General features: G+C 41.0%; 1 protein-coding gene across 1 annotated transcript in view; it reads left to right on the plus strand.

Moving 5' to 3' along the window:
• Positions 1-1226: 1226 nt before the first annotated feature.
• Positions 1227-14554, plus strand: part of NOX3 (NADPH oxidase 3) — a gene marked incomplete at both ends in the record, with an annotated part of 53099 nt that continues 39771 nt past the window's right edge. Inside the window, 5 exons of the mRNA XM_080664177.1 lie at positions 1227-1316; positions 1960-2055; positions 2168-2278; positions 3262-3346; positions 12765-12910. Of these exons, the coding sequence (XP_080520303.1) occupies positions 1227-1316; positions 1960-2055; positions 2168-2278; positions 3262-3346; positions 12765-12910 (528 nt within the window). The remainder of the gene's footprint in view (positions 1317-1959; positions 2056-2167; positions 2279-3261; positions 3347-12764; positions 12911-14554) is intronic.

The following is a 14554-nucleotide window of genomic DNA, read 5'->3' on the forward strand; positions in this document are numbered from 1 at the left end:
TTAATACTTCATAAAGTGCAGTATAAGATAGTGTTTAAAAATGAAGATGCTCAGGTCAGAGAGAACTGAATTCAAGTCTCAACTGCTCCTACTACAAGATCTCATTGGGTCTGTTTCCATATTTGCATAATGGGATCTATAATACCTATTTCATATAATTAATATATGACTTAATTGGACAATTCTCAAAAAGCTCTTAACCTACTACCTATATCATTTATTTAAAGTTTAGGGTTATTATTATGATGATCACTGGTCAATAAATTATTATCATTCCTATCAGGTTTTTACAATTTTTTATTCTTTTAGGACAACTAAATAGATTCACCATATGAAGACACAGAAAGCATAGGCAATCATTCAAATGATTCAAATATCCTCCTATTTTCATCTTCATCGTCTGACATTTTTAAATAAAATACTTAGGCCAGGACTAGCCAGGAAATTGCTTCAACTGAGACAACGTCACTTACCAGAGTTGTCATAGTCATTGCATTTAACATCTTTGACACACGAAATCAGAGCATGGCCAGGTTCACACACAGCTACCCCTGGGATCACTAAGTATAACAGGGTATTCTCATTTACCTCACGGGTGCACCAAGTGGGATTAGGAAAATTGGATTTATTTCATTAAGCCCACAGAAATCATCTACTTCATTCTTTCTAGTCACACTTTCAGGTTTATGAGAGTTCTCCTGTATGTGATTTTTTTAAAAGATCTTTTTCCTTTTTCTTCACCATCTTCCAAAAGAGTGTTCTATTCATATTTATTTACACACCATTCTATATCTTTTAAAAGAGCTTATGGTTTTAAAGGGAGGAAAGGAAATAAAGAAGAGAAAATAAACAAAGAAGAGGAAGCTCCTGTGGAGTGTTTTGCTGTATCTAACCTTCTGCAGTTAGGTTATTTCTCACATTTACATAAAGACTTATTATCATCTTGACTGCAATCATGTAGAAAATGAATGGGGTATAAAGTACATGAGGATAATTTAATAAAATGAGCTTTCTTTGCTTATGAGATCTTTGAAGAAAGGAATCATTAGACAGAGACTTGCCTTATATTCATCCAGGTCATGAGGCGTGTCAGCTCGGTGATGTGCCTTTGGCAAGAAGTCCTTAATTAGGAATTCCTCGAGAGCTGCTCCCAGTAGGTGCTTCCTAAGTCAAAAAGACAAAATAATTTAGCAGAGGAGCCTTGACTAAGGATGTAACTCAGGTGAATGAAAGGAATAATTTGCCAACAGCAGAAAAGGGCAAAGCGTGTGATGGAGTGCTGGGTTTTGAATGAGAGTCTCTCTGTCATATTAGTAGTAAGTGTCATTTCTGCTATTCAACTTTAAATGTATATACTGAATAGTCTTTGATTTTTAGAATAACTTGTATAAGGATGCTGAATGGCTTCAAGTATTACTCTGGTTAAAAGAATAAAACTTGTTAGAAAACATTTAGTAGATATATTTAATTTACCCTTGCAGAATCATGTAAAGTTGTTTTCCGATTGAGTTTATTTTTAATTATTTTTAAAGTCAAGTAGCTTGTTTTTGCATAATGTATGAGTGCTTCTCTAAATCAGATGAAGTCTTTGAATTAGACTATGAAATTGGAATTTGTCTAGAGTACTTTCTGAGTTGTTTTTAAACAGTTCCTCCTTCTTCTTGATAGCGTTGATTTAAAACGCTACATAGCAATGTTGATTAGGAAGGTTTTGTACTTTCATAAAATTCCTCAAAGAATACACATACATGTTTAAAATATTTTTATTAGGTTAATGATTTCTTACCAATATAATTACTGTCAAAAACTAACCTATAAAATAATTATATGGATTAATTCTGATTAATATTGAGAAGCTTATTTCACTTGAACTGAACCCCAAGAAGAACTCCAAGTGATTTTAAAAAGAAAAAAAAAATTGAAGATCGTATTGATTGTTCTCTTTTCATTCTACTCTAGCTCTCTTGGTTGGGAGTTAATTTATATCTGTTTATCGACACATTCCATTGGTATGAAGAGGAAGAGTCTTTCTTTTACACACGAGTTATTCTGGGGGTAAGTAGAGTTGGTGACTACACATTATCATTTTAGAAAATAAAATGCATTCTGTTTTCCCGGCTTCCTTGTTCTCACTGTGTCTCTTTCTCATATCTTTATATATGGACAGTCGACACTGGCATGGGCAAGAGCATCTGCAGTCTGCCTGAATTTTAACTGCATGCTAATTCTATTACCAATCAGTCGGAACCTTATTTCATTCATAAGAGGAGCAAGTATCGTAAGTACTAAAGTATTTGAAATAATTTTAGTGGTTATGACTAACATAAGTGCCCTTGAACACAGAGATGTGGTTTATTATGAAATTCCCAATAATCTTGTTTAGATTCGGGTTTGGTTAACACTGAAAATCAGAAATTGGTCCATCTGACTTGACTTTCGTTTTTGCCATTGACTCCCTGTGTGACCTTGGGCCAGCGCTCAACCTCTCCCTGATGCATTTGCCTCCATCTGAAAAGTAGGGCTAATAAAATTGAGCTCATTCATCGACATGGAAGTATTATAACAGCTTGAACTATTACCATTTCTGATTGAAAGGAGACAAATATGCAACTGAGCCAAATATCACTACAGAAACATCTGAGTTCTCCAGAAAGCACAATCACAGTACACAGATTTTATTATGAATACTTAACCCCTACCAGACATAATGGAACATTTCCTAATTATATTGATTTCTCTGTGTTGGGTACTTAACTGTGGCTCATGCTTAACAGAACAACACACTGCACAGAAAAATGACCTTCAAAAACCTTTAATAGACAAAGAAATTTTTATCTATGTACAAATATATATATATATATATATATATATATATATACACACTCATCATAAATTTATGATTATTTAGATGTAGGTGAGAATAGTGCCTTTCTTTGTGTAATAAGGGATAATTTATAAACTACTAAATCATCTTCATTTTCTAAATAAGCTGAACATGAATATTAGCAGGTTTATTGTCGAGTTTTGACTTATAGCCAGGGTACTACTAACTCAGTCATTTTTATTGAGTTGAAATTTGAGGCAGCCAATAATAACCATTTGGCTTTGCCTGTTTGACTAATTAATGTCCACTGTTTTGTGTCACATTGCCCCCACCTCCAGTTATTGGAGGCAGAGTGTGGGTCCTCTCCTTCTCTCTCATGACACTGTCATCGCTGTGATAGTTCCCAAAACAAGACTTTCATTTCTGTTATATCCTAGTGCTGCCGAGGACCATGGAGAAGGCAATTAGACAAAAACCTCAAATTCCACAAACTGGTCGCCTATGGGATAGCCCTTCATGCAAGTAAGTGCTTATTATTAACTGACTGATGGATTTTACAATATCTAATGTTTAACTTTATAGCTTTGTTTATTTCCTCTCGCCAAAGGCTCGCCCTGAGGTAAAAGAAATCTTTGCCTTCCATCTGACCACATAAACCTTAGGCAAATGGATTTTTTAATTTCTAATTTACACTCATGTAATGTTCTCTACCAAGCCTTCTATTTCTCAGGAGAAAGTTTATGAAGCCTCGTTTTTATTTGTGAATAATTGAGCTTGGTGTTAATACAATGATAAATGCCTCCTTGACTATTGAATACTTTGTGATTCAATATAACTCGCGTCAGAAATAAAATTGGCCTATATTCAAAATTTTACTCACAGTCATAAGAAAGTGCCTGTCAAATGGCATCATGGGCAGTAAAAAGAAAACAGAAAAGCAAGATCCTGTGAACAGGTTCTGAAGAGTGCTGAGCTAGTGAACATAAAAGGATCTTGAAAAGACGTGAAGCTTTATAGGCATATAAAGTGTTATTGTTTTTTCTTGAATTGGAAAACAAGAGAACTCAAGAGAAAGGCACCTAGAAACTAATATCCAAGGCCAAGGTTAAACTCTAGGGAGAAAGACAAGTGTGTGTGTGTTGGGGGGAAGGGGTAATAACCGACAAGCTTATAGTTTTGTTGGACAAAAATTACTGTGAAATAAAAAGCTATCTGAGCGATAAAGACTTATGATTCAGGACTGTTTCCCTCGAACTAATTTAACTATAAAATGTTTTCCTCATTTGCTTTTATCCTCTCATGCATAAATAATAGCAGAATAAAAAGAACACTCAAAACAAATGTGGATTTAATTAAGCAACAAGACATGACAGACGGTGCCCGAGTGCCAATTAACACAACTCAGGGTGTGTGGTGAGATATGTGGGGAGTCTTCCCCATCGATGTCTTCAACGCCGGATTAAACCAACCCAGGCAATGTTTGCAAAAGTTCTTTGTAGTTTGTTAAGAAATAAGAGTAAAAGGACATCACGTTCTAGAGGAAACCAGCTGAGGGGTGGAGGGCAGAGAGCAAAGCTAATTCACTTTTGTGTTCCAAGGCCTACAACAGGGCTAAGTACTATGCATAGGTGCCAAGAACCTTTGATGAACGAGTGAATGCATGAAAGAGTGAAGACTCAGGGAAGATTTCAGCTCAGAAATAGAAGTCTTTCCCAGACCTTGAAAATTATCCAAAATTAGAATGAGGGTCCCCTGAGAGTACTGAGTTCTCTGTCCTGGTTGGTGTCCACGTGGATTCAAGATTGCTCCTTAGAAGGCTCTTAGAGAAGGGATGCAAGAGATTTCTAAGCTTCAATAAAATCTTAATCTTTAATCCCTGCATTAAAAGAGGAGACAAGACACAGTAAAATGGCAGGAAGGCTATTAGCACTATGCAATCACTTAAAGGCAGAATCGAACTCTAAGAGAAAGTTACAAAGATACTATAACCAGAAAGAACAACAACCAAAAAAAACACACAAAACCCACAACATCAAAACACATCAGAAAAGAAGTCAAAGAGCAAGGGAAAATATGTTATGAAATCGTTTTTCCTTAAGCCTTTGTGCATGTAAATTTCTTTATATGTAATCATATATCAGTAGCACAAACGCATAAGCAATGTGTTTCAAATATCTCCCAAGTGCAAGACATTCCGATGGGCACCATAATCTTCTCAAGCTGGGGCGGTCAGAGCTGTTTTCAGAATGGAGTATAACTTAGTAGGGGGAGCAGTCAGCTAGAATCAAGTTATTGTATACCCCTGTAGCAGGAGATTGGTTGTGTGGTCTCAGAGAAGGCCCTTCCTTCTCTCTGTGGAATTAAAAGAACGCTAATACAATCTACCCTCCCCTAGAAATGTGCACACTAGCTAGCTGTCAGGAGTGGACCGGTTTGAAACCTACTGACTACGAGGTCATTCACTTATGCTAGTTGCAAAGAGGATGAAATCCAAGTTTAGGGTGGTGGGCAGGCTCCCTCGTCAAGCCCTGCCTTCTACTCCAGTCTCCTCTCTCCCCCACGCCCTTGCTTTTCCCTGTGTCTGAAATGCGCTTCCTCTCCTTCTTCCCTGGGTGAGATGTCACTGCATCCAGGACCCCTTGACTGGTCTGCCTCCCCCTGACCCACCAGGGCTGGGCTGTCCACCCCGCTCCCTGGGGGCCATAATCGCACCTCTTCCAGCAAGAGAAAGTTCTCAGACTGATTACCCCAGCGGCTGAGACTGTGCCAGATGCATCCTTGCTCATCATAGAATCTCAACAAATTTGGTCAAATCTGAGGATGAGTAGGCGTCGACCAGCAGGCAGAAGAGGTTGACGGAATGACTGGGAAAGGTACAAGACATGCCAGGAGTCCTTCCGTTTAGGGTGCAGAAAGCAGGGTGTGGGCAGGGAAGAGATTCAAATGATGCCAATTGTCCAAGATAATAAACCTTTGATGCCCAAGGAGTTAAGGGAAAACTATTTCATAACACATTTTCCCTTGCTCTCTGCTTTCTTTTCTGATGTGCTTTGACGCTGTGGGGTTTTTTTGGTGGTTGATGTTCCTTCTGTTTATAGAATCTTTGTAACTTTCTCTTAGAGTCCAATCCTGGTGCAACAAGGAAAATAAGGGTGCTATTTCTCCTTCTTTCCCTCACAAACCCCTGGAGAGAACCGTCTCTCCAGCCCCCTTGCACTTGAACCCCCACTGCTCTGCCGGCTCCTCTCCTCCCACCGCCATGGCAACCAGCGGGCTGCAGGGGTTTCCAATCCTAGCAAAGGCAGGAGGGTGGGGAGAGATGGCTCGGCTTCTCCCAAACTCTGGCAAAGCAATTATCACATTTCACAGCCACTCAGAAAGGCGGCTGGCAACTGCACTTTTAGAGAAAATAAGAAGAAACGCAGCCTGGTTTCATGGATGTGCCGTTGCTTTTCCCATTGTGTCCTTCTGCTGTTCTCGCCCGGGAGCTGCCGGAAGCGTCCCGTGCAGGTGCTCATTCTATTAGCATCGCCCATGATGCCGCTCTTCAAACAGCCCACCGGCTTCAGAGAGGTGTGTAACCTTGGCAGAGGCACGTCCACGCCGAAGCCTGGGCACCAGCCTCTGATTTCTCTTCCGTTCCCCGAGAAGGTGAACTGCAGACTCTAATTGGTCACATCATTAAAGGATGTAATTAGAGCCTGGTGGAAGCAGGCCAGGAGGGGGAGGGGGGAGACAAACAATGTATCTGTAATCAAGGGCATCGCCGAAAACGCAGCAACAGGAACTCTCCTCCTTCTGGCTTCCTGCCTGCCTGCCTGCCTGCTTGCCTGCCTGTGATAAGAGCTGCCGGAGTGTTCTTCAGCCACCAATAAATCATTTCAGGGACCCATAACCCCACTGGTGGAAAAATCATAGTTTCCCAGCCTCTTCGTTCTTATTAATGCAGATCTTTCTGGACTCCCTGGTCCACGGTCGACCTCGGAGGCCCTTCCAATTGGATAGCAGTACTAGGAGCACGCGCTTCCTGCAAAGGGGCGGTAAACAGTGACCCCGGCAGCTCCCTCCAGCGAATTCCGCAACTTGCATCTGCCAGTTTCCAGGGGATTACAGTTACCCATGGGCAGCCCCCCAAGAGTTGCTAAAATTAGGTTACAAAGCTCAGTCAATATAACAAGGACAGGTGGAGGCTTGCGCTCAGAAGGAGGCAGGTACTGAGAAGAAAGATTTGGAGGCCTCAAGGTAGAGAACAGCCCCGGAGGCCCTAACTCTCAAGACCCACGTCCCCAAAGAACTGCTGCTAATCCGGGTCTGCTTCAGGCACTGGGAGCTCCAAGGAGACTCTCTCCCCAGTCCTGCCAAACACGATTAAATCTGATTCACAAATGAGTGGCATGCTCAGGGTGCCACAGTCAATATATGTTCCTGCAGAAATCAGAACACAAAGTCGAAAGTTTGGGGACAGGTTCTCCCTGTCGGAATGCAGCCAAGATTTGTCCCCGCGTCTTTATTTCTAATGGCTGCTTCATTAGGAGGTGACCAACTCAAAGATAACAGGAACTGACCCCGCCCCCCTTCCCAGATTCTCCCTCCACTGTGTTTCCTTTGATCTCCTGAAAAATAGAAAGAAGGAGAGATAGAAGGAAAAGGAACTTTCTCAGAGCAACTGGCTCTAATTGTAGCCTTTACGACATTTTTGCTTCACTCTTCAATAAAAGCTCCTTATCTGAACTCCAAAGTTCACACACCAATTAAATGTGCATTTGTAGTACGTCCAAGATTGCTGCTCCCTTTTAACGGTAAAAGTACTTCGGTGAGAAAATAAAACTGTGGGAAGACCCCGTAATAGCATCTTTTAGCCTGGCTGTTCGGTGCGCTCTGGAAATGTTTGTATGTGCTCTCCCAAGAGCTCAGCACCAAGTCCTCAGGGGCAGCCAGGGAGCCCACCTGTGCAGCTGATGGCACTGGATTTGCCACACGACTTCGAATGCCTCTTTCAGCCAGCGCTGATTTTGAAAACATATTAAAGCAGGAGTGTCATGTTCGCATGACTCTCATATTGGATCGTAGATCCCTTTTAGATGATACATTTCCTGGTTAACTGCAGACAGAGACAGAGAAGACAGGCAGTAGAAGGGAGTTTCGATGTTGTGTAGTTCAGTCCAATTCTCCCATTCCACAGATGGGAAAACAGAGGCTGGGAAAAAAAATCAAGTAACTAAGAGGTAGTCTCTTCATTACTTTTTCTCCTACATAATGTCAAATCTAATAACGTGATATGATTCTGATGACTGAAGAGAAAAATAAAGTCACATCACTACCTGGTCACATACTTGAAACCACTGTCCCTGTAAACTTAGGTAACATGGTTGTTCCTATTAAACTAAAATGTATAAAGGGAAGAATCTAAAATATAATGTCTGAAAATGAACAAAATATCAGCATCTCTCCTGGTATCTAGCAGGTCCCAATAGCCCTGGATTTGGTAACTGGGATAGTCTTAATTCCAAGTCATGATCATAATAACATTAGGATCAGATTAAAGAGGAAATAAAATGTTTAGACAAAGTAGACACAAGCAGTTTTTTCTCTCTGAGAATTGCTGAGATACACAAAATAAGATATTCTACTTTTTATCTTCTACCTATAAAAAAAAAAAAAAGGAGGAGGAAGTGGAGGAGGGGGAGGAGACCCAAGATGGAGGCAGCTAGAGCAAAGGAACATGAATTTTAAAGTACATGAAAAAAACTGGAAAGAATAGTTTTCAACCGATTCCCTCAGGAGCTACCTCTGGAAAAGCACCTTGGGTTCCCTTATACCACCTCATTCGTTTCTTCAGCTCTGCTATGGGAGACCTGGCAATAACAAAACACAAATAGTTCAATATTTTTGTTCACTCAATAAATATACCTAAATTTAGTTTTAACGGTGTCAAATTCTCATGTGGAAATCCATCTAATAGAAAACAGATTGTGATCAACAACTCATTACACATAAGAATGTTATAAAATGTAGAATATAAGACACGGAATTTATCCTGTATTCCCTTTCCAACTGTCACATGTAGATAATGAAATGGGAAATACATCACTTAATTTTATTTGAAGCTCGGTCTCTATTTCTGCAAAATGGGAGCAGCTCCCTCTGTGTCTGGTGTGTTTTATTTAATCCACGGAGGAAGAATAAAAGCGAGCTAAGAGCAGAGAAGTGAGGGCAAAAGGGGTGGAGTGTGAAAACAGTGGTTTTACCCACCCACAATGATGGCTCCAAAGATTGTGCTCACTCAAGTCTTAGGAGCTGTTTGACTCTAGATTAAAGAGACCAATAAATATTTGAAGAGTTGTAGCTCAGCCCATGGGAGGTATTTGCTTTCAGTAAAAAGTAAGGTATAACAATTATTGATTCATGAAAAAAGCCCACAGTATAACAAAGATTTTTAAAAATGGGGCCCTGGAGTCAGGAAAATGGGGTTTAATCCCAGCTTTCATTAATGAACTGCAAGTTCTTTAATGTTTTGAATATTGGTCTGTAAAATGGGAATAAAACTAATACCTAAAGATTAAGAGGTAATATGTTTAAAGCATTTATAACAGTGTTCAGAATATAAAAAGCATTCAATACACCTTAGCTATGGGAAACATTACCTGTTTTTTTCAAATATGCAAGTAAAGATCAGGAAATGGCTATTAGGAATACCAGACATGGTTCGTGTTTAACTTAGCAAGTAGTTCCTATTTTAGACATGGCTTATAGGAAGAGACTGCTCCTATGTAAGGTGTTCTAGCTTTGAGGATGCTGACACTAAACAAAGCAGCCCCTTCATAGACATGGCTGTATATGTTGACAAATGGAACATAAGGAGAAAATACAGTCTCTTGGGTGCTAACCTCACAGAACCCATAAGAAGACAATATCACAAACTCAGAAACCCTATCACTGGCTTTGCCTTCATAGGTGGGCCCCAACCAAAACTATATTTACTTGATTTCTACTTAAAGGCTACCAAAAAATGGGTAAATAATATACATCAGCATAGAAAATACTACTCCAACAATGTTGCATCTACAGACCAACTTCCTGACCCATTTTTTCTCTCTGCAATTTCATTGTCGCTCAGTAAATCATTATTACATACATACTGGTGCTAAGTAATGTGCCAGGTGTTGAGGTTCCAGGCTGAACAAGACTTTTATTTTTTTTTTAGGTTAACTGCTTTTATTTTTTTAATTTTATTTTCAATTACAGTTTATATTTAATTTTATTTTGTATTAGTTTCATGTGTTCAGCATAGTGGTTAGACAATTGTATATTTTACAAAGTGTCTTCCTCCCCCACCCCCAATATTTCCACTACCCCCCTGGCATCATACATAGTTATTCCAATATCATTGACTGAATTCCCTATGCTTTACATCCCTTCACCCTTTTCACCCAGTCCCTGATCCCCCAGCCCTCTAGAAACCATCAGTCTGTTCTCTGCGTGTATAAGTCTGTTTCAATTTTGTTTGTTCGTTTATTTTGAACATGAACAAGTCTTGAAGCATCAATGTCCATTGGGAAGTGTAGATATAAATAAATACTCGTAACAATGATGCCTGGGAAATGTTATAATCAAGGTATCAGTAGTGCCTGTGGAATTGAAGAATGCTTGCTTAAAAACAACTTTTGAGTTGAGTCAAAGCATGAGGAGAACTTTGCAAGGCACAAAGGGAATGGCTCTGATAGAAGGAACCCGAGTGACAGGGAGGCTAAATAGAAGATGATGTTTCTAACTATATTTTCTACAAGGACAACAGGGACTAAAATGACACCAATAGTCTCAAAGGTTGTTGCTGTTCCTTTTTCCCTAACTCCCCCACACCTCAACCTACAACATGCAGCCATGGAGGGTCCCAGAATTCACCCACAACTTGTAGAGACTGAATAATAGTAGTGGCCTCTGCTCGTTTTCACCGTGGGTACAGAAAAAAAGAAAAAATAATGTATGTCAACTGGGAAATTATCTATGCCTGGAAATGAATTCTCATTTCTCACTTGAATCTGATTCCAACAGTGGGTGTCAACTGGCCACCCAGCAGGGGTTCCATTTGCAGGAAACGCATAAGGATTTCCTTGTCTGTCTTTTATGGCTGATGGCTGGCTTCCCCACAGAGTTCACAGACAGAAAAAAGAGTAGCAGCACTGGGCACAGACTCCTCAGGCTGCGTGATGCTGTGTTCCTGGGCTTGTGGTCTTGATTTAGAATTTAGACACCATCAATTCCCGGAATTAGGAAGCTGAGTTTTCTTCTTAAGACTACAGAGAGGGAGGAGGCTTTCTGTCAAGATGGCAGTGTAGGGAAATACGGTTCTCAGAACATCCCACACCACATCAAACTTACAGCTAAACTACAGAACAACCATCATTCAGCACCATCTGGAACCTAGCTGAACAGAAGTCCTATAACTAAGGATAAAAAGACTGCTCGGAAGGGCTGAGATGCAGAAGGGGCTGGTCCCACAACCAGGTGTGGTGGTTAAAACCTGGAAGAATATCTCAGCTGCAGTGATCCCTGAAGAGCAAGGGGTCCCAGTCCCACACAATCCCTCCCACCCCCAGCCCAGGGTTCCACTGCTGGGAAAAGAAGTCCCCATAACTTCTGGCTGTAAAAACCAGCATGGATTGTGGCTGATGGAAATGGAGGTTGCTGGAGTCCCAGGCATTCTCTTAAAGGCCTGGCTGCACGGACTCAATCACTCCCTCTGAGCTCCAGCACTGGGGCAGCAGCTCAAAAGGTGTCAGGGACCTATGGGGAGAAATGGAATTATCTGGCTTTGGGGAAAGTGTTGGAGGGGCAGCTTTTCCTCAGACAGAAGTGCTGGCAGAGGCCGTTGTCCCTTTTCTGGGTCCTCCCCCCACAGAGCGGGCAGGTATGCACAATATCTAAATCCCCACCCACCTAACATGGTTAGCCCCACCGTCATGATTCCCTGAGAACCAGCTCCACCCAACTTGCAGGCATACCCAAGGTGTTTCCAGTGGCGTTTATTTTTATTTTTTTTTAATACAAATGGCCTCTCTTGCTTCAAGCTTCAGACTTTCCTCGAATCGCTCAAATAAGCAGCATCTGGCCTCAGCATGCCCTATACCTCTTGCTAAGTAGACCCAGGCCCAGCACTAGTAGCAACAGGCCTTGGTTCACAGCTTGGTCTCTCCCAGGCATCTCCAAACCCAGCACAAGTAGCAGCCATCTGCAGATCGCTCTGTAGCTCATGCCAGGTGGCCCCAGACAGGGCATAGGCAGTGGCTGACTTGGACCTGCACTTTCCGGGAGGCCTCAGAGCCAGTGCACCCCATGGACAGCTTCAGATCAGTATTCTAGAATAATGCTTTCTGGTTTCTTGGGAAAGAAGTTTTATTCAAAATGATGTTGTGATAACAATACCTATTCCACTTCCAGAATGATCACGTGTTTATAATTAAATTATGGTGAATCGAGATTTATGTTTTTTCTGGAGAGAATCAGTATGAATGTGGAAAATCATACATTTTAGGAAGTATTCCATTCACTCCATTTAAGACCCTGGAGAAGACACACTACAGCTCACTCTGCTTTGGGATTATAAACACCACAGCAGAAAAGCTTGACCATGTAGAGTCCCAGGGGTCCTCAAACTTTTTAAACAGGGGGCCAGTTCACTGTCCCTCAGACCATTGGAGGGCCGGAGTATAGTTTAAAAAAAAAACTATGAACAAATTCCTATGCGCACTGCGGGCCCGGGACGAGTCGGCTGCTAAGCAGGACAGGCAGCGGCACCCGGCGGGCCGGATAAATGTCCTCGGCGGGCCACATGTGGCCCGTGGGCCATAGTTTGAGGACCCCTGATAGACCTTGTGTTTCTGAGTAACTACAGAGGAAGAAACCACACGGCTCATGGCCCATGTTGCCTCCTTGTCTGCAGCCATCCACATCGTGGCACATGCTTGCAACCTGGAGCGCTACCACCGGGGTCAGTCAGCAGAGGCGAGGGGACTTCTGGCTGCACTTTCCAGACTGGGCGACACTTCCAATGAGAGCTACCTGAACCCCATCCGGACCTTCCACACGGTGAGCTCTTGCACCCTGCCTACTTCTTCATCTGGAAAAAAGTCCTTTTCCAATCCCTTTTACAATCAAGAACACTGTATTCTAAAAGCTTTTCATAAAAGAGCTCGAGAGAAGTTATTGCCAGATGTTAACATTAATTTCACTTTTTTTAAAGAAGTTATTTTTTTTCTGCCATAAATGTTTGCTAAGAGGTTATGAGTAAAGAGAAAAACTGATGCCACTTCATTTGTTTCTAGCAAAAAGTAATAATAAATATGCCTAACCAGGAAATGCAGTAACCTGTTAAATCGCTAATCTTTAAAATTTTAGATACTTTTTCGTCGATGTTAGACTCGGTGTTACATAAAGAATGTGAAGTGCCATATAAATCCAGGAATTGTAAATTAGGTGTCTTCATTTTTAATTTGCAAAGTGTGTTCTGGATCACTTCTCCTGTATCATATTTTGGCACACGTGTGACTAGCTGGTTTGCCAAATCAGATGCTAGGCAAAGTAGCTACTTTCCTCATGAGGCCTGCCCAGCTAGTGCCATCATTCATGCTAAGTATCTGTGTGCAGAGAGAGGCAGCACGTATGGGAAACAAAAAGAAAACCAAACGAAAGCCACAGAAATCCAGCTGGAGAGTCTAAGACATTCCTCTTGCTGAATCTACCCCCTGCCTTTCTCCCGAGATGATCCAACCTTTCGCCATGCACTACCGTCTTGGAATATGCATCCAGAACATTCATCCAGTTTGAAAAAAATCTGTATTGCTCAAGAAGAGCCCCAAGACAATACAGTCCAGACATGAAAATCTCTCCCTTACCATCTGGGCCATTTTGTCCAGGCAGCCTTATTTGAAGAAGCAAAATTCAAAGCCTCTTTTGGGGGAAATTCTTCCATGTCATGTCCCCTAATTATCCTAAAGATAATTTCCAATATGAGACCATCGGTCAAGTAAAGCTACATTTTTTTTTAGCTGATAACAGTTAAAAGGACAAGTTTCAGAGTCATAAATCAAAACTAGAGATGCCCTAAGCCTGCGGGAATGCCTTGGGGTACTCATTTGGGCCTCAGCGTTTATCTGGGCACCTACTGGGGTTAACTGTTTTCGCTAAGGCTCTGGAGAGTTCATTGCCACTCAAGCCCAAGAATAAATCTCAACATTTTAAAAAGACCATATAGTAAATAACATTTATTATAAATACGTTTAAAGCAATTTAACAGCATGATTAAGCTACTTCCAATATAGTTATTTCAAAAAATACTAGTAGTAATCTACCATGGGCGTACTGATTAAGTCCAGAAAACCCTCTAATTTGGGGTATTTGGAGAAAGATGAGTTTCAGTAACACCAAGTATATTTTATAGAGTATTTCTAAATTTTAGAGGATACATTGCAACTCAAACCAGTCTGTAAGGATGGTGCAAGAAGAGGGACGTAGGGATTTGCTTTAATAAGCAGAGGAATGGTTTGGAATTAGCACCTCATGTGATGTAAATGGTTTTCTAAAATAAGTGAGTACACTTGGAACACATCTTTTAAATGTTTTAGACGCCCCCTTCCAATTTCATTTCCACCGTTTGCTCTATGAAGAAAAAAAATAAACATCAGAGAAGTCCCCGTCCAAATTATCTAGCAACTCAAGGCAACCCAAATTAAT

This window comes from Plecotus auritus, assembly GCF_963455305.1.
Source record: "Plecotus auritus genome assembly, chromosome: 4".
NCBI lineage: Eukaryota > Metazoa > Chordata > Mammalia > Chiroptera > Vespertilionidae > Plecotus > Plecotus auritus.